Raw genomic sequence first — 26,671 nt, 5'->3', positions numbered from 1 at the left:
GTTTTATTTTATTTTTTTCAAAAGAAATAGAATTTTAAACAGATTCTTATTTTTATTTATTTATTTTATTCTTATTGTTATTTTATTTTATTATAAAACGATTTTTTTCGGTTAAACCATAGTTAGTCCAATTGAACCAATAAATTAGTTACTAGAACGATTTGATGATTAATCCGATTTTTAAAAACACTATATTTTTCTTTTAAAAAAGGTGGTACTTTTAAATTTAAAAATATAACAAATTAACAGTTACTTTGGCCGCAAAGATTTCATAGTAGTGAAAGATTTGTAAAGATCTTCAAAGATTATATTTCATAAATAAGATAAGATAAGATAATACCCGAAATTATTATATTTATAATTTGTAAATAAAAGATTTAAACCAAAAAATAAGAGAGTTTGTGCTGTTATCTGCGTCATATAAATACAACACAAGCCCTTGAGTCAGTGTATACACTATACAGGCATAGTCCTTGAACTCCAAACACTTTTGGTTTTCTGATTAATCAAATAGTTGAAGCAATACATTATTATTATTGTTAGTGATGGGTTCGCCGTTGAAGAAGATCATGCTATGCAGTTCGGAAAAGGAGATTTTCAGTGTGGAAGAACAAGTGATGGTGCAACATTCGGTGATCATAAACAACATGATGGAAGATGGATCGTACAACCATGAAGAGAGCAAGATTCCATTGGATTGCGTTGACTCCAAGACTCTCAAGAAGGTCATCGATTATTGTACACATCACACTCACCACCACAACGACAACCAAGAAGATCTTGAGGCTTGGGATGCTCAATTTCTCAATGTTGATTCTAACGGCCTTTATGATTTGTTGATGGTGATTAATCCTCTCATTCTCTTTTTTTCTCATACACTACTGCACATGCATGTTATGAATATAGATATACTATTATATATTGACGAAGATGACTGAAAAAAATAAAAACTGCTTTTGATCTCTCTTCAATTTTTATAATCGCCATTTTTTTTGTCTTTCCACTGAAAATTAATTAAAAACAAAAAAAAATTCTTTTTCCCACAGCTTTTGGTCTTTCTGAACAACAAAACCGCCTATCCCGATACAAACTTTGGTAAATGTGTCAAGTGTTGAATATAGCCCTTTATTACTTGTGGGTGAATGTGTAATGTGAGTGTGTTGTGATACTTACTACTTAGAATTAGGGTAAAAAATTAATAAGGACAAAAAAATTAATCTTTAGTTAGTAGTAATTTTAAAATTAATCTCAATTTTTTAGAATTTAGCATTTATGGTTAGAATTTAAGAAAAGGTTTTTTTTTCACATCTTATGTTCGTAGTTAATTTTTAAAACTTTTAAATTTTTACTAAGTATAGAGATTAATTTTTTATTATTTAATATTACCAAATTTTTTAATCGTAAGATTATATTTTTAATTAATTTTTATTAGAATTTAAAATTTAAAATTTAGAATTTAAAATAAAATTTTTTTAATAGATTGATTTTCATCATATACTAACTTTTAAAAAAGTTTCTTATATATAATAGTATATACTTCTGGAGTTCTAGTCTTCTACTATATTTTGTTCTTTCCTTTATTGTTAATGTTAATGTTGATCACATTACCGATTACCCTCTTAGATTTATTGGCAGCATTTGTAGAACAGACATAAAATAGCATTAATTAGTGCCCATTGTAAATTAATTTGTAGAACAAACATAAAATAGCATTAATTAGTGCCCATTGTAAATTAATTTTGGTATATATGTATTGATTTCTTTACTGTAAATTTAGGCAGCAAATTACCTTGAGATCAGAAATCTCTTGGATCTGATATACGGAACTATAAAAAATATGATAAAGGGAAAGAAAATAGATGAGATACGCAGAATCCTCAACATCAAAGATCATGGCTTCACTCCTGAAGAGGAAGAACAAAATCGCAAGGAGTACCCACATTTTTATTAGAACAAATCTTGTCTACTCTTTAATTTTATTTGTTTTAAAATTTTTTCTATATGATGATCAACACCTGGTATTCAACATGGGGATGTTAGAGAGTGTTTTGGCTCTTTTAATATTGTACAATTTTCTTTTCAATTGTATATTTAGTTAAACCTCTTTTATTGTCATCATTTTATTAGTACTTAATTTAGTTTTATTTTTCTTTAATCTAAAATTTAAATCCGTTGACCTATTCTATATGGATAACATGCATATTGCATAGTTTTAGTTCAAGTACTACTTTTTACATGTGAACGATGTAATATTATTCTTAGCCCAAAAAATATTAAATAGCTAACAAAATTTATTATTTTTTATTAATAATTAGTCAATTATATTTAAAAATAATATACACTAAAAATATATTATTATATTATTAAATTAAATAAATTAGATTAATAATTAAAAATATTAGTTAAAAATAATAAATTCTGTAGTACTTAGACATGCAATTTTTTCTTGCCCATTGATCCACACATTTTTTATGGAAGAGATGGGAACATGTCTAACTTTCTCTTTGCTTTTGTACTTGTTCAAGTAAATGCAGCACTCCTATTATCACACCAACCATAACTAATTTGTTGCTTTAATTTAATATTACAAAATTACTAATAATATAGATGGGATCAGGATTATTAATAATAATTTATTTTTTATATATTATCATCACGTAAATATATTTGTTACATTATTAATGTATTAAAATTAAATCAATAAGTTAAAAATAAAATAAACATTAAAAGAAATTAAATTTATTACTTATTATTAAATCTAATTTTAAAAAATATAATATATATAATTATAGAAAAAATAAACACATCTAGAATATTTTTTATTCTCGTCTTTCTAATAAAATCTTTTAGTTAAAATCTGAATTGTAAAATTTATAAATTCATTATTAGTAAATTTAAAAAAGCTATTTAATTGAATGAAAGACAATAAAAAAAATCAATCATACTAATTGTACATACAAAAATCAACTATGTGTATAGAATATATATTAAAAATAAGTTAAATAATATATATTTATACATAAATATATAATAACTTATTTGATTACTGATTTTAGTATTCACATACTAGTTTTGTAAAAAAAAAATAGTTATATTATAATATCTTTCTTTTTATTTATATGTACAGAGTAGATAAATTAATAAATTCATTATTACTTACTTGATTTTGATTGATGAATATTCGAGAACAATTATTATGATTGCAATGATCCAAGGCATGATGATCATGAACTTGTTTAGGTCTCCAATTCGGAATATCAGACACCCACTGCAACATTTATATATATCTGTGGGTATTTTTTAAGGGAAGTTTTTAAAAATTTTCACAATATATTTGATATATGATATTTTGATAAACTCCCACAAACTAACAATAAACTCCACTGTTATAATTACCTAATAATTAAAACTACTTTAAAATTAAATAAAACACCAGAAACGAGTACGTACTCCGTACTCAAAGAGAATGAGAGAAGGAGAGAGAGAAGGAGAGAGCGGGAACGAGTGTTTGAAGGCGAAACACAGTGAGGATGGCGGCCATGCCGTCGAAAGAAATAAGGGGGAGAGTGTGGATGGGGGTGCATCCGGTGCCAAGGAGGGTTTTTCATGAGAGGGTTTTTCAAATCCTACAAAGATCTCCCTTAAAGATAAAGTCATTGGTCCAGAGAAATCGAAGGCGTTTGCACTTGCAGGATCTTTATCTGGGGATAGCATAGCCACGGTGGTGGGCAAGCAGGGCGATTTCCAACCTCCATGTGTAAACTTCACTGAAGAAGCCAAGCTTTGTTTGGCAGAGCCTTATCGAGAAGCTTTAGTGATCAAGGTTCTTGATAAAAATTATAGTTACACAGCTCTTTCACACAAGTTTCGGATGGTTTGGCGCATCAAAAGTGGCTTTGATCTGCTTGATGTGGGGTTTGGGTACTTCATGGTAAAATTCGATGCATGTGAAAATCGTGAGAAGGTCATGCTTGGTGGCCCGTGGTTGATTGAGGGGCACTATGGGTTCGAATTTTGGGGCTCCCAATCTGGTGCTATCAGGAACAGGCCATGATGCGTATTGCTTCTGCAATAGGAGTTTCCATCAAAGTGGACTTAGCCACTAAGTTGGCTGAGAGAGGACGATATGCCCGAGTATGTGTTCAAATAAATTTAGGACTGCCAGTGATCAAGCATATCATTGTGGAAGGCGTAACTCATGTAGTGGAGTATAAAAATTTAAATTTAATTTGTAACTCTTGTGCACGTTATGGTCACGATATGGCACAGTGTTTAGGTAGAGACTCTAGGGAAGGAAAGAGTGCTGATTCCGATGCCACCAAGCTACGGGACGGTACAAAGGCAGTGCCACATCCTGAGACCAAAATTCACAATTCAAATGAAGTATAACCTAATGTGGTAGGTGGCGTTACTGGCGAGAATCCTGCATCGAATTTGCAAGAGGATTTGGAGGCTAATAATTTGGAAGGAAATAATGTTGAGGAGGCTTGCATGCATGATGAACCAGGCTGGGAGCAAGTTGTGAGGAAAGGTAAAACCAAGCTGGGTCAGAAGCAATCTAACAAGGTCCAAAGAGGCATTCAATCCAGAACCGATTCGGGTAGAGTAATCAGGTCCACCATTCACTTCTCTCACACAAATGGATCCAGCTCCTATCGCGCTAGGGTCGGGTCACGAGTCAAGGTCGGACACAGCGCTTTCCGTGTTGGTGAGACGTCGATCTCCTCAACCCGACACACCCCAGTGTCTTGCGGGTCCTCTCTCCAGAAACGACCAAGGCCGGGGTCCCTACAGAGCTTGCCAGTTGAGAAGAATGGAGGCACGGTGGTGGAAGCATCGTCATGTCTTCCTGCAACCGTGAAGGAGGGTGTTACCGTGGCGGTTCCATTGGAGAAGGAAGGTGCATTGCCGACTGTTACTACGTCGGTAGGCGAGATTAAAGAGATATTCCATGGAGATCCGGCAAACCTGAAGGTCACGGGAGTCACTTCCGCTGGACAAGCCTCGGTTTGAGGTTGGTGAAGTACTTTGATTTCCTTGTTTTATATTTTTATATTTTATATTATGGATAGTTTAAATATAATAGCTTGGAATATTAGGGGTGCTTCTAATAAGTTAGCCCGGGTGAATTGTAAAGAGCTGGTTAGAAAATTTAAACCTGTAATTTTTATTGTGGTTGAAACTCACTGTCCTTTTCAACACTTGAAACTGTTCTGGAAAAGACTTGATTATCACCCTATTGGTATAGTGGAGGCGTCAGGACATAAGGGGGGTATCTGGTTCCTTTCTGCAATACAGAGTGTTCACTGCAAATGGGTTGATGCTTTCGATCAGTGTGTTACAGTTGAGGTTCAGGTAAATAATGTGATTTGGAGGTGCAGTGGTATCTATGGTAGTCCTCAATTTAATACCAGAGTTCTGCTATGGGATTATCTTGTTACTCACTCTTCGTCTTTCTGCGGGCCATGGATTGCTCTTGGTGATTTTAATGAAGTACTATTCTTTCATGAATCTAAGGGTTGCCTCTTCTCGAGTCGTCATGCAGATTGGCTTGCTGCTTCTCTAGGGGATAGTAATCTGTTTGACTTGAAGACTATTGGAAGACAGTTTTCTTGGTACAGAAGGGTTAAAAATGGTGTTGAGGTGGCGAAAAAATTTGACCGGGTTTGTATCAATAGTGGCTGGCTATCTCTCTTTCCAGAGGCTTACGCAGAAATTTTAAATAGGCTTCAGTCTGATCATTGTCCTATCCTAGTATGCTGTACAGGTCGTCCCCAACCGAAAAAGAATAGACCTTTTCGGTTTATTGCAGCTTGGGCAACTCATCCGAGGTACAGAGATATTGTGAACCAGTCATGGCAGGCTGGCTACAGAGAGATGCATGGCAAGCTTTCAGAAGTGCAGAAGAACTCTTTGGAGTTTAATTCTAAAGTGTTCGGCAATATTTTCGTTAGGAAATGCAAATTGGAGAGACAGATTAATTTCCTTCAGAAGCGACTTGAAGTAATGGAAGATTTGTCTATGCGGCAAAAAGAAAAACAGCTGATTGAGGAATTTAATAACACGCTTGTGCAGGAGAAACTTCTATGGTTTCAAAAATCCAGAGAGCAGTGGGTAAAATTTGGGGATAGAAATACTAAGTTCTTTCATGTCCAGACTCTTGTGCGGAGAAAGCATAATAAGATTCATGGTCTCTTTCTTCAAGATGGGGTGTGGGAAACGGACCCGGATGTCCTTAGAAGGGAAGCTGAATCCTTCTATAAACGCCTATTCTGCCAGTCGGAGGATGTAGACTTAGGTTGTCTTGGTGATGTGCCGCTGCCTTTCCTGAATGATGAAGCATGTTGTAGCCTCACAGTGCCAGTTACTCTGGAAGAAGTTAAGTCGGCTGTTTTCAGTATGCATTCTTTTAAGGCGCCGGGCCCTGATGGGTTTCAGGCTTTCTTCTTTAAAGAATACTGGAAGATTGTTAGTTTTGATGTTTGGACTATGGTTCGTCATGCGTTCTCTGGTTTGGATATAGATCCAAGGATGATGGAAACTCTTGTGGTTCTTATTCGGAAGGTAGAAAACCCGGTTTCCATGAAGGATTTCTGACCAATTAGTCTCTGTAATGTGGTTTACAAAGTTATAACGAAGGTCCTGGTCAATAGACTTCGTCCCCATCTCAAAGAGATTATTGGGTCCCTTCAAGGAGGGTTTATCCCAGGAAGAGGAACCCCAGACCACATCATTGTAGCACAAGAGGTTCTCCATTTCATGAAGAAGACAAAGTCAAAGAAAGGCACCCTAGCCTTTAAGATTGATTTGGAGAAAGCGTACGATAGAGTGGATTGGGGATTTCTAAAACAAACCCTGGTGAGTTTTGGCTGTCCTCCTCCGACAGTCAATCTGATTATGCGTTGTGTCACTGCTTTCTCACTGTCTATCCTCTGGAATAGGGATAGATTAAATAGCTTTACTCTGAGCAGGGGTCTTAGGCAAGGAGATCCTATATCACTGTATTTGTTTGTGTTGTGTATGGAGAGATTGTCCTGTTCTATTAATCAGTAAGCTGATAAGGGCTTGTGGAAGCCGGTTTCGGTTTCTAGAGGGGGTCCAAGAATTTCTCATTTGATGTTTGCCGATGATTTGCTTCTTTTCTGTAAAGCTGAAAAACAGCAAGTTCAAACTGTAATGGTAGCTTTGGAAAATTTCTGCAGAGCCTCTGGGATGAAGGTTGATGTGGAAAAATCTAAAGCGCTATGCTCCAGGAATATTTCAGCGACAAGAAAAGAGATTTTCACTGGAGTCTCCTCCATCAGATTCATCCAGAACTTGGGCAAGTATTTAGGGGTGAACCTTAATCACTCTCGGGTGACACTCGCAACTTTCAACGATATTTTGGACAAGATTCGGGGAAGGCTAGCCAGCTGGAAAGGGAGATTGCTTAATAAGGCAGGCAGACTCTGTTTGCTCAACTCGGTAGTGACTGCGATTCCTACTTATCGCATGTAAGTATCTCTCTTCCCTAAAGGGGTAACTAATAAGATAGAATCCATGATGCGAAACTTTCTATGGAAGGGTCAAGCTGATGGTAGAGGCCTGAATCTAGTTAACTGGAAAGTGTTGGTCACTCCTAAGAAGTTTGGAGGTCTGGGAATTAGAGATCCTTTTTGTGCCAATATTGCTCTTCTTGAAAAACTAGTTTTGGCAACTTTTTCACCATCGCGACAAGCTATGGGTTCAACTGTTGACGGAGAAATACCATTCTTCTAAGGATGATTGTTTTAGTCGGTCTCGAGGAAGGGGATCTTATGTTTGAAAGAGTATATGTCGAGTTTGGGATATCCTGAAGGAAGGTTTTAGTTGGTGCATTGGGGATTTGGAACAGAACTTTTAGTTTTCTAAATGGAGAAGAGAGGGGCGACTGTGTCAGGAGATGGATTATGTTCACATTTCTGATTCGGATCTCAGGATCTTGGACCTTTGGTCATCTGGATAGTGGAACCTTGAGAATATCTATTCTCCTCTAAATCAGTCTCTGCAAAGCAACATTAACTCTTACAACCCAGATGTTCAAGCTGGTTCAGAAGTTGGTTGGTGTTGGACTGGTGCGGCCTCAAAGGTTTATGATGCTCATAGTGGTTATTTGTGACTCAGTAAGAAGATGTTTAGTTGGGAGGATATGGGTAATTGACTTTGGCTTTGGTGTCAACATGTTCCGGAAAAGCACAAATTTTTGGCCTGGCTATGTCTTCGAGAGGCTCTTCCTACTGCTGCATTTCATTTTAGGAGGGGCATTTCGCACGTGGATAGCTGTCCACGATGTTTCTCAGGTCAGGAATCGGTTTTACATTGTATTCGGGATTGTCTAAAAGCCCAACTTGTTTGGCAAGCCTTAGGGATCTCCGATCAACCAGTGGATTTGATGAGTTGGTTCTTACATAATAGCAAACAGCGCCCCTTTAGATTCTTTTCTGGTCTCTGGTGGATTTGGTGTTCGAGAAATAACGAGATCTTTCATCCTCATGAGCATTGGACCACAAATAAGGTGATTGGTATGGCTTTGTCCTTAGAAAAGGAGCTCCGAAATATTTTTGAGTTGCAACGACTATCTATCCTCTCAACCATTAGTGGCTCTTGGATTCCCTCCCTTAGTGGGTACCTTTAAGATTAATTGTGATGCTAGCTATCCTGGCAGTGGTGCTCGAGTTGGTTTTGCTTGTGTTAGCAGAGATTGGAAGGGAAGGTGGCAACGAGGCTGTCTGGGAACAATTGAGAGTCGTAGCATTTTGCAAGGAGTTGTTTGCTATTTGGAGAGGCTTTCTTTTAGCATGGGACTCGGGACAAAGAGACATTATATGTGAGACAGACTGTGTGGAGGCTTTTACTATTGTCAATAATTTACAAGATTGCTCTGGGTTTATTGATCCTTTAGTGTTAAAAATCCGAGATATCATGTCTTGAAAATGGCGTGCTGATCTTGAGAGATGCAAATACAGTAGCAGACATCATGGCAAAGACTGCAATGAGGACTATTTCTCCCCAAGTAGAGCTTCCATTGCCTTGGAAGGAGTTTGAGAGTAGTATTCAGCGAGACTGTCTTTCTTATGCAATTTCTTGTTTTTTTTTCTTTCTTCATTTTTGTTTATTTTCTTTTAAGTCACAAAAAAAAAAAAACCGGAAGAGAGAACCGAAGAGGGAGAGCTTATCGAAACCCTAAACTTGCGATAGACATCTCCATCCTGCCATTGCCGCCGTCGCCGTCGCTAGAGTTCATCTCCTTTCTGCTTTTGCCATAAAGCTATTGAGATCGAGCCAAGGCACCTCCTTCATCAACGCGTTTCCAGATCTAATCGCAAAGCATTTGAGATTGAGAGAAAGTGCCTCTTCGGTCAACTCTTCTCCGCCAATGACGCTCGTATTCTCCATCGGCATTCTATCCCTTCCGTATGTTCTTCTTTCCACTCATTCTTAGTTTCTGGTTCTCCTTCTCTTTTTCCTCGTTTTTTTTCGTTCGTAGATTATGAATACTTTGCTATGTGATATAACATTCGATGAGTTTTATTATCTCTTAATAGATAACATTGTTTCAAATTCTCAAGCACTCTAAGTGTTTGATGAATTGTTTATTCTCTTAATTGAAATTCTGATAAATTGATTTGCTAATTTTTGAATTTTGATTTCATGAAACTCTTTAATTTTGATACTAATGTATATATTTGAAATCCTGATAAATTGATTTTATTTAGAAACAGCTATATTGTATGAGGTGTTTGTTAAATCTCAGATTGGCTATGATCACATAAACTTGCATCTCCTCTGCTGAATGAAGATGATTATCACATGATGCTTAGGTTTTTTCCTAAGACAATTGTGGATATCTTTGCATTGATGTTGGAATCTGCCGGCAGAAAGCTTTCATTTTATAATGTATTTCTGTTTACTTGATAAAAGATGCTGTATTCAATGGTTAGAAATTAAGGATGATGATTTTCTAAATATATGTTACCTAAAAGCAATATAAAAATGAAGTTATGTTAATTGTTCTTTCAGAACCAAGGTTTGAATTTCACTATCAGAGTCCAAAATATGTCAGATACCTTAGAAGGATTAGCTTAGCCCTACACTAGCTTGAAAATTCAAAGCTTGCAATTATGCACATTGGCTGATCTCTCTTTCTTGTGTAACACAGTTTTTAGATCTTTTAGACATACCCTTTGAAGGAAGCATCTGTTCTCTGTTGTGGGATTGGTGATATCTATGGAGAGTGTGGTGACTCACAGGTACATTGACTGACCGTGGATTCGTGTTTCTCATTATGCCTTAATTTCTCAGTTTATTTGGGTGAGTTCCCTCTTTTTTTTATATACTTTGACCACATGATGCATTTTGATTTACTTTACTGTGCTCAAGTGTGAAGTATATTCCCCCACCCTCCCGTGTATTGAGATTCAGATTCTTGTCTAAGTTGAATGATTTTTCTCTAATAATGTAGGTGGCTATGACAAGGAAGAGAAAGCGGCCAGAGCTTATGATCTCGCTGCTTTCAAATACTGGGATCCAACCACTACCACCAACTTTCCGGTAACTACTTTACTATAATTAAGGATCCCCTTTCATTACACAACACCCCCCTCTTTTTTAATCATTTTTCTTTTTACATACAGGTTTCCAACTATGAGAAGGAGCTAGAGGAAGTGAAAAACATGACATGACAAGACTTTGTTGCTTCTCTAAGAAGGTATTTAATAATTTCTACTAATAATATATTTCACACTATTTCTATTTTTGAGATATAATTTATTTTGTTAATAGGAAGAGCAGTGGATTCTCTAGGGGGGCGTCTCTATACAGAGGAGTAACTAGGTATAATATATCTATCACATCTATCTATGCATATTGTACTTTATGTGGCCACATTTAATTTGAGTGTGTGAAAATGATGAAATTGCATGTGTTGTTTAAGGCACCACCAGCATGGGCGATGGCAGGCAAGAATAGGCAGAGTAGCCGGAAACAAAGACCTGTACCTTGGCACTTTAAGAATTTCACCTCCACAGTTTCTTCTTGGTAGGTATTATGGAACCCGTTTGAAGATATTGTGCCAAGAAATCTTCAGACTAAAGCTACACCTGATACAGTAAATAAAGGTTTGAAGACAAAGGGTGTGAAGTAAGTCCTGTTTCATACCTAAGAGAGTTGACTTTGTAGAACCCAATGCATTGGTTTGTATTGGCAAGTATTTGAGTCAATTGTTGTTTGATTTTAATAATTTCATAATGCAGAAAATTGAACTTGCTTTCGTTTGGTAGTGATGATTATTGTGTTATACTCTTATTTATGGCTTACACTCTAGTCTCAAATGTCTTTGTTTATAAAGTATTCTACACTCTACAGTAATAATAATACCAATAATAATAAGGTGAATAATTATGCCAGTGGAATCACTTTAGATAAATGTTTCGCTTTTTAATTTATTTTACCTTTTTTATTTTTTAACAGGATGTTCGTGATTGTCGTGATTTCAGGTACAAAAGAGTAAATCTTGAAGGGCAAGCCCTGAAGCTGAATAGAGCCAAGCTTGAGGCATGCTTAACATGTCCTTTGTGCAATAAATTGTTACAGTACACCTCCTCCTCCTTCTTGCTTTTTTATCTTTCTTTCTTATCTTTCTTTCTCTTTTTTCTTTTTATTTTTAGTTTCGATCGGATTTAATTTTCTTTTATTTGGCCTTGTTGTCTTGGTAAATTCAATACAATTTTTATTTATTATGGTTGTTCTTTGATACATTATTAATTCTTTGTATCTGTTACGATCATCTTTTGGTACAATTTTTTTTTATTTTGTTCACTCTTTGATACATTATTTGTTACTGTCATGTTTTAGTACTTTTCTAATCAATTCTGTGGAAAATATTTGTATCTATCACCTCATATATTTTGATTCATTTTTAGCTGTGTGTCACTGTGAGTATGTTCCATGCAGCATGTAATGTGAGTTGAATCTGTGTTTGTTGAATAACAGTTTGCATAGATAAGAAGCTAATAGATGAGTAATTAAAGCATTGTCCAGTATGCAATGCTGACTTGGGTTGTTCTCCACTTGATAAATTAAGGTACCCACCACCATCAATGGCTAATTTTACTCTTATTATCACATGGTTATTATTTTGTATCATCACTTTATTTATTTATATTTCGATGAATGTCAGGGCTAATGATTTAGTTAAGCTAGAAGATTTAAATAAAACATGTTTGAGAACTTTTTATGTGCTAAGATTGATGTACAATTAGTATGGAAACTATGCAGTGTTTCTTTTGTACTCTCTGCCTTATTCTCAATTTGAGTGGTGAATGTTATTTGTCTTGTTCAATGCTGATAAAGCTTGGGACACTAAGGAAGCTGAATTGCTGGTAGTTTCTTTGGCAAAATGTTTTATAGGTTTGGAATTTTGGACATGTTCTTAAAGTTGTGTAGTTCATAGAATATTTTTTCATTCTTGGATCTGGATTGTATATTTGAGACTTTTATGTAATTAGATGATATTGAAATATTGAAATTGTTTTATTTTACTTTTTAAAGAAAACAGTAATAGTTATGTAAAACAATACAATATGCAATTATGTTTGGAACTATTGACATTGAGAATTTTTTTTTATATATATAGAATTTTGTCTTATATTGAAGAATTGTATTATAAAAGATTTACTTTTTAAATTTTGATATTAACAAATAAATTTCTAATTTGATAGTATGTAAATGAGATGAGATTAATGAGTAATTTGAAATTAAAAATAAATAAATAATTATAGGATTTGTAAATGTTTGAAAATCTCACAAAATAATTAATTTTTGTTAAATTAAAAAATCAGTTTGTGGGGGGTTTCAAACTGCCAGAAAAATGATTTAAAATTACCACAAAAGTCTAGTATAAAACCTCCACTAAACATATACAAAACAGTGACACCCCTCCTCCACTAAACTCCCACAAAAGACTTCGTGGCACCTCAAATTTTCGGAATTTTAGAAATCCCTCAACCATTTGGTGGGGTTATAAATCTCCACAAATAAAAAAAAATCCACAAATAAACAAAAACTTTGTAGTGACCCTTAGCATTAGATTCCATGTTCATGTTATAACCAAGGAAGATACTAATCAAAGGGACAATGCAACAAAGTAACAAGAACAATAGGAAAGGGAAAGAGTAGCATATTGCATTCCAAGAGAGCAACATTATGCATACAACATTCAGTTTTATATATTAAAAATTGTTATGTATATATTAGAGTAAATTAAATTATTATGTATATATTAAAAATTAATCGCTATATATTTAATTTATTTTAACTTATTTTTATATATATTTTATATTTTAACATATATTTATACTGGTGATTGATTTTTTGATACATCTAATATGATTGTTGGACAAAATCGCCACTTATTTTTGGTGAAATTAATTTAATAACAACACAGGCTGAAAGAATAATAATGTGGTATAGATAGAAGTTGATGGTAAGGGGTTGGTGCGTTTTGTTTTTACAGGACCAAGAATATAATATCTCTATCATTTTTGCTATATGGTTCGATAGTAGTCTAACAATTAGTAAATTGGATTCATTGCATTTATATATGATGAGTAGTGCTCGAATGGGGCCAATGGACAATTATTGATTTATTGGTGCCTAGCTACTTGTTAGAGATTATTATCATACAATATAGGAGTACTTTTTGCATGGAGGTTTGGTGTAGCATGAATTTTTGGTGGGTCTATTTATGGAAGCTTAGGTGGTTCTGGAGAATGGAATTATTGTGATGGTGTGCTTGGACATGTTATCATGCAGCTGGTGCCTCTCTAGTCTGGGATTATTATTTCTTTATTTTTGGTTGTGGTGCTTTCTTTGCATTTTGGGTGTTATGCTTGTGTGATTGTGTTTATGTTTTCTTTTTGTGTATTTGTTATGGTTTTTGCTGTAAATTACTTATTCTTAATGATAATGTCAAAAGAATCTTTAATTGATCAAAAGTCATTCATCGAACTTTATTCTTTTTGTAGGTTTGAGGTTGTAACTTAACAATTTTGTTTGGAAATATCCTATTTTTGTTATAAACATCTTATTTTATTTTAATCTTTTGATCAAACTTTATTTCTTTCAAATATACTTTTTTTTTCATTATCATCTTTTTCTAGACCATGATAACAATTGTAGTTGTAGTAATTCAAGAGTGACATCAAAAGAACAAGAGAAAGAATAAGATAATAATAGATAAAAAAATTTATTTTCATCAAAGAACAGAAATAAAAAATAAAATATTTGAGATAAAAATAAAATAGTTTAAATATTAAATTTATAATTAAGATTTAACTGGAATATTAAGAATTAAATAATATTTTATTTTTTAATAATATAAAGTAAAACTTTAAGAATCTAAGTTAAACCTTATCATGAATAAAATCCAAATGATTTTGGAGAAATCTCTTTTACTAGTTGCATGGATAAGAAGGATTCATTATTCAATACAAAGATATGCTTCATGCTTGTAGGTGAGTTTTAAGAAGTGCTGTCGGTCTGTCACAATGAGGCGCAACATTAGCCTGTTCTCTGGTCGAAGTTGCTGCTTTGTTAGCGGGTCTTCTTTAAAATTTCATTTTGACCCTAGCTAAGAAGATATATTATATAGTAGTCTTTGATGCTTAATATATTTTCATTTTTTCCTTTTTTTTTTTTTTTTATGTTAATTGGCTCATAAAAGATCCAGACAAGTAAATAACACCTATAAAAAGATGGGTCAAAACTTTACTTGAATACTTGTTAAATTATGAAAAAAATCTTGAAACTTAGACTAAAAAACCCACACTCATAAAAGGATGAATACTGTTATGAAGTGAAAGTCTGGGCAAGATAAAAAAAAATTTGGGAAAATTTAATATAAAAAAATTTGAGAAAAGTTGCTGCTTCTGTAAATGTAAATGAGCATGGAAAAATTCTAACATTCTTTGACTTTGAAATGCCATTCTCATTTCGCAAGGAGAACCGTTTGAAAAGTTAGTACTTCATTTTCTTATAGAAAAAATAAAAATATTTTATTTGAGCTAATAATTATAAATTATTATGCAAAAGTTGTTTTTGTCTAATAACTAGAAACATTTTTTATTTGTACAAATTAAATTATTTTAACTTTGACTTATTATGAATTGTTATTAGATATTAGTAATTTTTATTTTGATAATTAGTTTACGTTTGAGTTGAAAATGAAAATTAAAAAAAAAATATGAGCTACAAAAAGGTAAGCAGTTCATTAGCTAAGGTAAGCAGTTCATTAGCTAATGTAAAAATAATTATCAATGTGTCAACTCTTTCTTTTCTATTCCATAGTCACCTAATCAATAATTCATTACAATACTATAACAATAATTCTCATTTCATAAACATACATCAATTACTAACTATAACGTTAAGTTCTATAAATTAACTTTATAACTTGTAACAATAATTTTTTTTTTTCGAAACTAACAGTTTATAGGCACACTTATTTCTTGAATTTCGGATTGATTTAAATTAAGCTAGTGTTTTGTTTTGTCCAAATCAATTTTTTTTTTGGAACAAGTCCAAAATCAAATATATATACAGCCATAAAAAAATATATTACCACCGTTTTATAATTATACACAAAAATTAATATCACACCTTTACAAATTTAAAAACAAACACAGTCTAATCACTCCATTGTCTATTCAACCTGATGAAAGCAAATATTTAATATTGACTTCCCATAAATATATATATTATGTTCTCACCTAAGACACAATAGATACATTTGTAAATATTATAAACCCGTTCTAACTCTGTGCAGGTTAGAAACAACACGTCCTTTACCATCAACGTCAATTGAGTGTACACGTGGTTAATACTCAAACCAACCTCCAACACGACAAAAAGCTATCGGCATCTTGAGCGCTTGAACTGGGCAGGCGCATCCTAAAACTCACCCATGCTTGTACAATATGTTTGGTGAAATTAAAGAGAAAAAAAAAAGACAAGAAGTTTTATGCTTGCAATCTCAATTTTTAAATATTCAATTTAATATGAATTACTGGTGGCGGCGTGTTCTGTACATGTAAATTCTCACTCAAGTAACCCGTGTGTGTAAAGTGTGTACATATATATGACCAACAAAAATAAATAAAGAACTAATATATGGAATAAAATTATTAAAAATTCTCTTGGTGAATTTTGTTTGATTTGTTTCTGCTGCTATTATTGCTTCCTTTGTAATCCTTGTTTACAAAGAGGGCAGCATGATATAATTCTTAGCCATTGATCCACACATTTTTTATGGAAGAGATGGATACAGGGCAGTTGCCTAACTTCTTCTTTGTTTTTTTGTACCTGTTCAAGCAAATGCAACACTCCTGTCATCACACCAAGTCACCGACCATAACTAATTTGTTACTTTATATTACAAAATTAATAATAATATAGATGGGAATAGGATTAATAATAATTTATTTTTTATCTATTATCAACATATAAATTATTTTGATAAACATATTTACATTATTAATGTATTGAAATTAAATCTATAAAATAAAAAAAAAATAAACACTAAAAAAATTGATTCATTACTTATTAATAATGAATACCAACGTTCAATATAAGCATTAGATAATTTTTTTTCTTTTTTAGAAATATAATTTATTAAATCCAACTTTAAAAATATAATATATAAAATTATAGGAAAAATATGGACTCTTTCCAATAGAATCTTATAGTTAAAATCTGGATTTTAAAATTTATAAATTGAATTATTCTTTATATATAAGTTATTTACACATACAAGTCATTTATATTGTATTGTTTAAAAATTTTTTGTGTATGTGTATTGATAAGTTTTGTATAATTCAAAACTCTTCCTCTTCTTTCTTGCATTATAAAAGTGAATTTTATTAAATTAGAGTTAACTTATATAAACTTGTATGCCAATAAGACTTGTATGTGTAGCATGTCTCTTATAAATTACTTATTAGTGAACTTAAAAAACTATTCAATTGAGTGAAAGACACTAAAAAGATAGTTGCATTGTAACATGTTCCTTTTAATGTATATGTATAGAAGAGGTAAGTTAATAAATTCATTATTCCTTACTTGATCCTCATTGATGAATGTTTGAGAACAATCATCATGATTGTAATGATCCAAGGCATGATAATCATGAACTTGTTTATATCTCCAACTTGGAATCTGTGAGATTTGATCGTCAGAAGCACCCTTAGCATTAGATCCCATGTTCATGTTGTAACCAAGGAGGCTACTAATTAAAGGGACAATGCAACAAAGCAACAAGAACAATAGAAAAGGGAAAGAGTAGCATATTGCATTCCAAGCGAGTAAGATTATGCATAGAACATTAGGTTTTGGTCCCATTCGAAAGTGCTCCACCCCTGCTCCCTGTCTTGGTCACTCGGTGTCTCTATCTCCCTCTTTTATGCTCTGCTAAAAGCGTCTGCGAACTTTCAGGTAATTTTTTTTAGATATGATTGTTTGATTGAATAACTGTTGCATGTCTCTGTCTCCCTCATGAGTATGATTGAATAATTGTAAGGAAAGCCAATCAACCAAGAACAAACACTGAGAACTGAGCCACTGACTGAGCATTCGAGGCATTACCTCCGGAGTGGGTAGTAGGTTTGAGGGACAGCGACGGACGACAGAAAGCTGGAGAAAAACACTGGCGAGCTGGCGACGGACGATGGGGAGCTGGCGACGAACACTGGCAAGCTGCCAACGCACACGACGGACGGACGACGGGCAAGAGCTGCGGAGCAGGACCTGGAGATGCTCACGTTGGCGAACTAAGGGAGGATCTTCGAGCACGACGAACCAAGAGGATTAGCGAATGACCGGGTGAGACAGGAGGGCGGCGCGACGGGCGGCTAGGGTGAGACGAACGGCGGCGCGATGGAAGACCTTTGGAACTTGGAAGAGCTGCGTGAGGGAGAGGAGAGTGAAAGACTGAACTCAGAACGGCAAACCCTTTCCCTTTTTTTTTTTAATTAAATATCAAAACGGTGTCATTTAAGATGGGTATCGGTTCGGTTCAACCGACCGAGAACCATCCAGGTCAACAGTTTTAGCATGGTTTTTTCATTGACGGTTTCTTTCGGAAGACCGAATGGGGTAATACCATCGGTTCACGGTCCGACTAATCGGTCTGATCTGGTTTTTAGAACTATAGTATATACTCAAAAAAATATATAGAAAAACCAAAATTATAAAAATCGAACCGATCATCAAACCATTCTAGCTATTGGTTCATTGATTCAATCGTTATTTAATCAGAATAATCGTTTTATAATAAAATATAAATCACAGCAAATTAGAAAATCATAGGAACCAAACAGTTTAGCAAATTAAAACATAGCAGACTAACAATTTAACAAATTAACAACTTAACAAGTTCAAGAACAAAAAATCACAGTTTTAGAAAAAATTAAAGACAACAGAACAACAACAGCATAACAGAATCAAGAATATAATTAACAACCCTAAACCACAGTGACAACAACAATAATGAAGAAGAAAAAACACAAATCAACAATACTAAACCAATTAAAACAATAATTACGGTAAAAATACCTTCTAGAACACAGAGGTGAAGGAGCACGACCGAAGGCTAGACACGACAGAACTGAAGAAGAGGTGGCTTGGACCGCCACAGAACTAGAGCCGAGGAGGGTGGAGCGCAGCAAAACTAGAGTAGCAGAGGATGGAGCGTGGAGAAACTATAGCAAAGGAGGGTGAAGCGTGACGGAACTAGAGCAGAGAAGGAGTGGAGCGCAGTGGAACAAAGCCAGCATGGGAAAACAGAGGCTACGCGACTGAGGAACGACACGAAATGAGTTGCAGTGCAGATGGCAGTTTCGAGCGATACAGAAGACGAACACAGTAGGGACTAGGGACGGCGGCTTCAAGAAGTTGCAACAGCGACGCAGCGGTTACACAGGGGTAGCTACAAGCTAGACAGAGCAAGTGATGAATTTTTCTTTTGCTGAGGGAGTGAGAGAGGAAGAGAACTCGAGAAGAAGAAGAACATTGATGCTGAGTGCTGAGCTTAGGGCAAATCGAATTAGGTTTTACATTTTGTTTTCTTTTTTCTTTTCTAATGAATCAAACAGTGCCGTTTTGTCTCAAATTGTGAAAATCAGCAAAAAATTCTTAAAATACACCAAAATATCTTCATGTTACACCCAAATATCTTCGTGTTACACCCAAATTTACTGCAAATACAGAAAATATATTTTTTTAATGCATAACTTTTACATTATATTCAATTCAAACCATCAATAATGAAACATTATTCACCTACAGAATCATAAACTACTAACAGAAAAAATAACTAGAAAAAATTTCAATGAAAAAGAAGGAGGAAGAGGACGAGGAGGAAGTGGTGGTGTTGGTGACGATGATAACGAAAGAGAAGAAGAAGAAGAAGAAGAAGAAGAAGAAGAAGAAGAAGAGGAGGAGGAGGAGGAGGATGAGGAGGAGGAAAAAGAAGAGGAAGAAGAACGTGCAGTAAGAAGAAGAAGAAGAACGTGCAGTAACGGCTCGAAGCGCGTCAATATAAATGACTTGTATGGAAAAACGCTTGTATGTGGAGAATTATTCAAATATATTTTGAATAAGATTGAGGTAATAATTATATTCTCCTAAGACCATCTCCAATAGGAAACTCTTCCCAATCCCTATTTATATCCCACCTATCATAAAAAGTAGTTTCACACCCGCTTTTGCATCATAAACAGTAAATAGAAACTCAAAGCATCCATCTCTTCTCCATTAGGAAAAACTAACTTTAGTCTCTATTGTGGTCCCACTTAATTAGTTAATTAAAGTTATTAAAATTAATGTAGTTACTATTTTTTTCAATAATATTATTTAAATTTATAAATTCAAAAATAATTTACTATTAAAAGATATTAATATTCAAGAAAAAAATTTATAACAGCTAATTTTATAACAGTTACTTTCATAAACAATAACGGCATAATAATATTGACTAATTTTAAAAGTTATATATCACAAACGAATAAAACATATTACATCACAACAGTTAATTTTGTAAGGTGGTTAACATTTTAAATTTTATAAATAAAAATAAACAACCCAACTAAAAATTATTTTGTAAAGTGTGAAAATATTAATTTATTTTTTATGTAAATAAAAATAATTAAGTATAATTAATTATGATTAATTATTTAAATAATATTAATTAAAATTTAATATAATTATTTAAATAATAATTAATTAAATAATTAAATTATAATTAATTTATTAATAATTATATTAAATAATTATTCATTAATTATAAATATGATTTAATTATTTAATTAATTATAATTTAATATAATTATTTATTTTAAAGATAACTTGTCACATGACAAATTATCATTAGATATACAAGGTCCCTCTGTAGAGGAACATCCTCTTCTTCTTCTCTCCTCTCCAACGCATGAATCCCTCTGATACTACAGTAAATGCGCTTCAAATTTTCTCCGGTTGGAGATGCTCTAATGGCTCAAGTTGTAAGAGCATCTCCAATGAGAGAAAATTTGAAGCCCTGTGTAGTGCCAGAAGGATTTATGCGTACAATGAGTTATTGAGTTACAAAATGAACATCCCCATACTAAGGATAATAAACATCTTCCCAAAAATTTAAATTGATTTTGGGGTTCACCAAGAATCAAACTCTTGACTTTTTGAATCTAGAGTTCTAATATCATGTCATGATACCACTCATCCCAAAAGTTTTAGCTGATGAGAAAAGGTAACACTAATGGTTATATCTCTAATACTCTCTAAACCTCCATTGTACATCCTATACAAAACTTCTATTGGCTCCTCATACTTTCCCTTTCGAGAAACCTTAGTTTCTCCTCAGGACTCTGTATATCTTTAAAATAATGATTATATTAAATTATAATTAATTAAATAATTATATTTTTATTTAAATCATAATTAATATAAATAATTATATTAAATCATTATTAAATATTAGAGTAATTATCTAAATCAGTTTCCAAAGATTTTAAAATCAGATATTTTAGTCCACAAGAAAAATTAATACACATATCAATTTTCAAGGTTTTACTCCGGCAAACAAATTAGTCCCCAGTTTATTTTTCGGCAAAATAATTACCCAGATCAGTCCCCAAAGATATAAAAAATAGACATTTTGGTCCCAAAAAATTAATGTACAAATTAATCCCCAACATTTCTCTCTATTAGACATAGCAATCCTCCATCCATCCAACAACAACAACAACAACAACAACAACAACAACAACAACAACAACAACAACAACAACAAGTATTATTATTATTATTATTATTATTATTATTATTATTATTATTATTATTATTATTATTATTATTATTATTATTATTATTATTAATTGTACAATAATACTGTACTATATTTTTTTGTATTTTTTTGACAAAATAATAATAAATTTATTCATTAGATTCTTATATATATAGTCACTCAATAATAATAATAATAATAACAAAAAAAATTATTAGAGATCATTCTACAAGAAATTCAATGTTAAAATTATTTGATATTTTTGTATTTAATACAATTAAAAGATGTGCTATGTAAAAAAAATGTTTGTATTAAAAAATATGTATTAAAAGAAAATATTTTAATTTAGATTTATATTAAATACATACTTTTTTTTAATACAAACATATTTTTTAAAATAGGACATTTTTTTATTATATTAAATATAAAAATATCAAATGGTTTTAACCTTGAATTTCTTGTAAAATAATCTCTAATAATTTTATTGATTATTATTATTATTATTATTATTATTATTATTATTATTATTATTATTATTATTATTATTATTATTATTGATCTGTCCGGTAGCTATAACTCGACTCAGGTAAAATTATAAATCGAAATATGATCAAAACTAAATAAACACGTGTTTTATGGGGAGTACGTGGAAAGTACGTATTTTGGTCTTTATCCTATCAAATTAAACAACTATGTGCCAACCCAAATTGGCACAGAATCTCTCCGTAAATCTCTCTAAACAAGCTCACTAAAGAGCAATTACCACAATATTAGACCCACTAAGTAACCACACAACAATTCTATAAATACATCCACTCCTGACATGAAAGAGGTACACTATTCATTCTGAGTAATTTAATATTCATCTTCTACTCTTATTAACTTGAGCGTTGGAGTTTCTTTGCAGGTCCCAACCTCCTCCGGTGTTCCTTGACGGCTGAAGTATAGCTCGGCGTCTAAAAAGCTCCATACACACGGAAGAAGGAGTTGTACCTCGATTTATATTACTAGACAGGAACAATTATTATTATTATTATTATTATTATTGTTGTTGTTGTTGTTGTTGTTGATACGTCACCAATGTCCTCGGCCGCCCGAAAAGTTCGGCACGTGAACAGATAAGATCGGCCTCACTCATTTGAAAATAGGAAACGTGCTCAACAAATCTAATTACCAAAACAGAATATGATAACCAACCTACAAACTCGGACTTATCCATAGTAAACGGGTAAAACAACTTCTATAAAGCCGAACTCATATTCTCGGCTAAAGGACATGTTCCATTCTCAGTCTTCTATTTTTTACTTAACTGATTCATTGAAGATCATTATTGACTTGAGCGTCGGAGTATCTTTTGCAGGTATTCCCGCCGCGGTGTTCGATCCAGGCCGACGTGTAGCCCTTCCTCTCCGACAACCGCCTGCTCAGAATTGCTAAACCTTGGCCACCCCAGTACCAGGACGAATCACTTGGCGCTCACCGCGGGCCCGGAATATATCTAATCTCACCATCCATTTTATTTAGTTTCTTACCTTGTTTTGCAGGATTCTCGATCCTCGGACATGGCTGACAATGAGAACCCTCAACCCACACAGGCAAAGCTCCTAGCTCAAATAGCCGAACTCCAGGCAGAGGTGCGGAGGATAGCTGAACTGTCCGCACAGAACAATGGAAAGCATGAAGGAGAAACCTCCAAAAGCTCGGCACAGGGCAACATAGATCCCCTGAACATCACTCCACCTAAGGAGAAGCTCACCCTTGAAAACTCCTTTTCTGAAGAGATCATTAAGTTTCAGATGCCAAAAAATTTTGTGCTACCCACGGCACTGGAACCATATAAGGGGTTCGGTGACCCCCGAGCTCACGTCAAGAAATTTCAATCCATGATGTTCTTTAATGACGCTAATAACGAACCAGTGATTTGCCGAGCTTTTTCCACTTATCTTGATGGTACTACATTAGTGTGATTTTCTAAAATATCTGCAAGTTTCATTTCCTCTTTTGAGGAGCTGGCGAGATCTTTTATTGATTAATTTGCGACATCGAGAATATATGTCCATGGATCAGACTACCTGGGAACAATCAAGCAAGGCCAATATGAGAGCTTAAAGGACTACATGACCAGGTTCGCTGAGGCTACTATGGAGATCCAAGACTTGGATCCAGCTGTCCACTTGCATGCCCTCAAAGCTGGCCTCAGACCTGGCAAATTCCAGGAGACCATTACGATAACAAAACCAAAAATACTAGAGGAGTTCCGAGAAAGGGCTGCAGGTCAAATGGAGATTGAAGAACTCCGCGAGGCCCAAAAGCCGGACAAAAAACCACAGCGGAAAGATGAGGAAAAAGCTTTCAGATCACCAGGCAACAAGGATACAAAGAGGCCCTTCAAGCTCACATCAAAATATAACACGTATACCAGATTCAATACCAAGAGAGAAAACATCATCAAAGTGATTCTAAATGCCAAAATCGTGAAGCCACTAGCTCGAACAGGGAACTACCAAGACCAAAGGTTCGTGGATAGAAGCAAGCATTGCGCCTTCCACCAGAAGTTTGGCCATACCACGGATGACTGCATCGTGGCAAAAGACCTGCTCGAAAGACTGGCACGCCAAGGGCTCTTAGACAAATATATCGAAGGTCAGAAAGCCAGAAGGACAAACTCGGACAGGAACGAGCACAAACAAGCAGTGACAGATAAGAACAAAAAAGATCAGACAACTCCTGATCCGCCAAGAGGAATCATCAGCCACATCTCAGGAGGATACGCAGGCGGAGGTGAAACAAACTCGGCCAGAAAACGAAGCTATAGGGCGATGCTGGCAATCGAGGGAATATTGCAGCCAAAGAAGGAGAAGGACCCAGATGTCACAATATCCTTCAATCAATTAGACTTCAGATCAGCAAGCCCTAACCTCGACGACCCAGTAGTAATCTCCATATAGGTTGGAGAGCTATTGGTAAGAAAAACACTACTAAACCCAGGTAGTAGTGCTGATGTTTTGTTTTATTCTACCTTTAAAAAGATGAAGTTATCAGAAAAAACAATACAGCCTTCTTTTGGAGAGCTAATTGGGTTCTCCGGAGAAAGGGTCCCCATCATGGGATACATATGGCTAACGACCACGATGGGAGAGATCCCTATGTCAAAATCTATTGGTATTCAGTACCTAATAGTAGACTGTTATAGCCCTTATAATATTATTATTGGGAGACCCGCCTTGAATATATTCAAAGCGGTAGTGTCCATGTTACACTTGTGTGTTAAGTTTCCAGTACAGGAAAATAGGATAGCAACAGTGTACGCCGACCACCAGGAAGCTCGGCAGTGCTACAATGTCAGTCTGAAACAAAGCCCAGCAAACATGACAGCTCGGCCACAAGTTCAAGCAATACACGACACTGCAGAGATCCTCACGTTGGCCGAGCTCGACCCAAGAGAAGACCTCGGCGAGAGACCCCAGCCAATGGATAACCTCCACCGAGTAATATTAACATCGGATGACAAACAATATACACACATTGGTGAAGCACTAGAAGGAGAGGAGCGCACAAAGCTTATAAGTTTACTGTGCCAGAATGCCGACCTATTTGCATGGACACCGGACGACATGCCTGGAATAAGCCCAGAAGTCATCTACCACAACTTAGCAATTGACAAGGCAGTCCGACCAGTGGCACAAAAGAAAAGAAACCTCGGAGAAGAGAAAAAACAAGCAGCACTAGAAGAAACCAAGAAACTCCTCAGCGCAGGTTTCATAAGAGAAATCCGCTTCACCACATGGCTCTCAAATGTGGTAATGGTAAGGAAAAACTCAGGTAAATGGTGTATGTGCGTCGACTTTACAAATCTAAACAAAGCTTGCCCTAAATATGCTTACCCTTTACCTTGCATTGATAAATTAGTTGATAATGCTTCCGGTTTCAAAAGTTTGAGTTTTATGGATGCATATTCTGGCTACAACCAGATTCTAATGCACCCAGACGACCAAAGCAAAACAGCCTTTATAACACAACATGGAAATTTTTGTTACAAGGTGATGCCTTTTGTTTTAAAGAATGCAGGAGCAACTTACCAAAGGCTAATAGACAAAGTATTCCAACATCAAATAGGTCGGAATATGGAAATTTACGTCGATGATATGGTGGCAAAAACACCTGCACAAGGATCACATTGTGACGACCTGGTAGAAGTCTTCAACCAGATCCGAGCTTATAACATGCGGCTCAACCCGGACAAATGTGCCTTTGGAGTTCACGGGGGGAAATTCCTCGGCTTCATACTAACCTCACGAGGTATAGAAGCCAACCCAGAGAAATGCAATGCAGTCCTGAGCATGACAAGCCCAAAGATAGTAAAAGAAATCCAGCAATTAGCAGGGAGGGTAGCCGCCCTATCACGTTTCCTACCTACAGTGGCAAACCGATCTTATCATTTCTTCTAGACATTCTCTAAGGGCAAGAAATTCACATGGACGGAGGAATGTGAAAACTCCTTTATGGAACTCAAACAGCTCTTAACATCACCACCAATACTCCAGAGACCAAAGGCAGGTAAGCCGTTGTATTTGTATTTATCAGTATCTAACCATGCCATAAGCTTGGTCCTAGTGATGGAAATAGGAAAAAAGCAAAATCCAGTATACTTCATTAGTAAGGTACTACAACCAACAGAAACAAGGTATCCGAAGATAGAGCAGCTAGCATTGGCACTTATCACTACGGCAAGAAGACTGCGACATTACTTTCAAAGCCACACAATCATAGTACGAACAGACCAACCATTAAGGCAGATATTAACCAGACCCGAGCTTGTCGGACGATTAATAAAGTGGTCAATCGAACTCTCCGAGTTCGACATTCAGTACGAGTCGAGAAAAATCCTGAAGTCACAAGTACTCACCGGCTTCGTATCAGAAATGACTAATGAAACACAACACACAGAAGCCAATTGGAGTATACATGTAGATGGAGCATCAAACATAGAAGGAAGCAGAGCTGGGGTACTGCTAAAAGAGGGAGAGAAAGTGATAGCCGAGCAATCACTACAGTTTCGCTTCAATGCGAGTAACAACCAAGCGGAATATGAAGCTCTGCTAGCAGGACTGAAGCTCGCCCAACAACTCAGGATACCTCAAATAACAGTCTACTGCGACTCCTCACTGGTAGTACATCAAATCAAGGGCGAGTACCAGGTAAAAGATCCTTTGCTAGAGAAATATTGGCTCATAACAAAGGATCTTATCTCAAAGTTTAGTAAATTTGATATTATTCATGTAAACCGAGAACAAAACACCAGAGCCGATGTGTTATCCAAGC

At 34.6% G+C, this 26,671-nt stretch overlaps 2 protein-coding genes and 1 long non-coding RNA gene across 7 annotated transcripts; all 3 read left to right on the top strand.

Moving 5' to 3' along the window:
• The first annotated feature begins 481 nt into the window (after positions 1 to 481).
• Positions 482 to 2,012, top strand: LOC112756869 (SKP1-like protein 11). The gene is made up of 2 exons (XM_025805480.2): positions 482 to 842; positions 1,778 to 2,012. Exons 1-2 carry the CDS (start codon positions 546 to 548, stop codon positions 1,949 to 1,951), a joined length of 471 nt encoding a protein of 156 aa, XP_025661265.1. The 5' UTR covers positions 482 to 545; the 3' UTR covers positions 1,952 to 2,012.
• A 7,106-nt stretch (positions 2,013 to 9,118) lies between these two features.
• On the top strand, positions 9,119 to 12,620 carry LOC112754067 (uncharacterized). 5 transcript variants are annotated; one of them, XR_011874032.1, is made up of 9 exons: positions 9,165 to 9,432; positions 10,178 to 10,329; positions 10,481 to 10,569; positions 10,653 to 10,726; positions 10,801 to 10,851; positions 10,952 to 11,157; positions 11,514 to 11,609; positions 12,010 to 12,100; positions 12,370 to 12,620. It is a non-coding gene; the product is annotated as an uncharacterized lncRNA (long non-coding RNA). The 5 variants fall into 5 exon arrangements; XR_011874033.1 differs by having other exon boundaries at positions 11,488 to 11,609; XR_003178355.3 differs by lacking the exons at positions 12,010 to 12,100; positions 12,370 to 12,620 and having other exon boundaries at positions 9,119 to 9,432; positions 10,178 to 10,268; positions 11,514 to 11,835.
• Positions 12,621 to 22,911: 10,291 nt separating this feature from the next.
• Positions 22,912 to 24,297, top strand: LOC140180062 (uncharacterized). The gene is made up of 2 exons (XM_072220453.1): positions 22,912 to 23,299; positions 23,417 to 24,297. The coding sequence occupies exons 1-2, from the start codon at positions 22,912 to 22,914 to the stop codon at positions 24,295 to 24,297; spliced, it is 1,269 nt and encodes a 422-aa protein (XP_072076554.1).
• The last annotated feature ends 2,374 nt before the right edge of the window (positions 24,298 to 26,671 follow it).

The sequence above is a fragment of the Arachis hypogaea genome, chromosome 16 (genome assembly GCF_003086295.3).
Source record: "Arachis hypogaea cultivar Tifrunner chromosome 16, arahy.Tifrunner.gnm2.J5K5, whole genome shotgun sequence".
NCBI lineage: Eukaryota > Viridiplantae > Streptophyta > Magnoliopsida > Fabales > Fabaceae > Arachis > Arachis hypogaea.
This window is presented reverse-complemented; position numbering and strand designations above follow the sequence as displayed.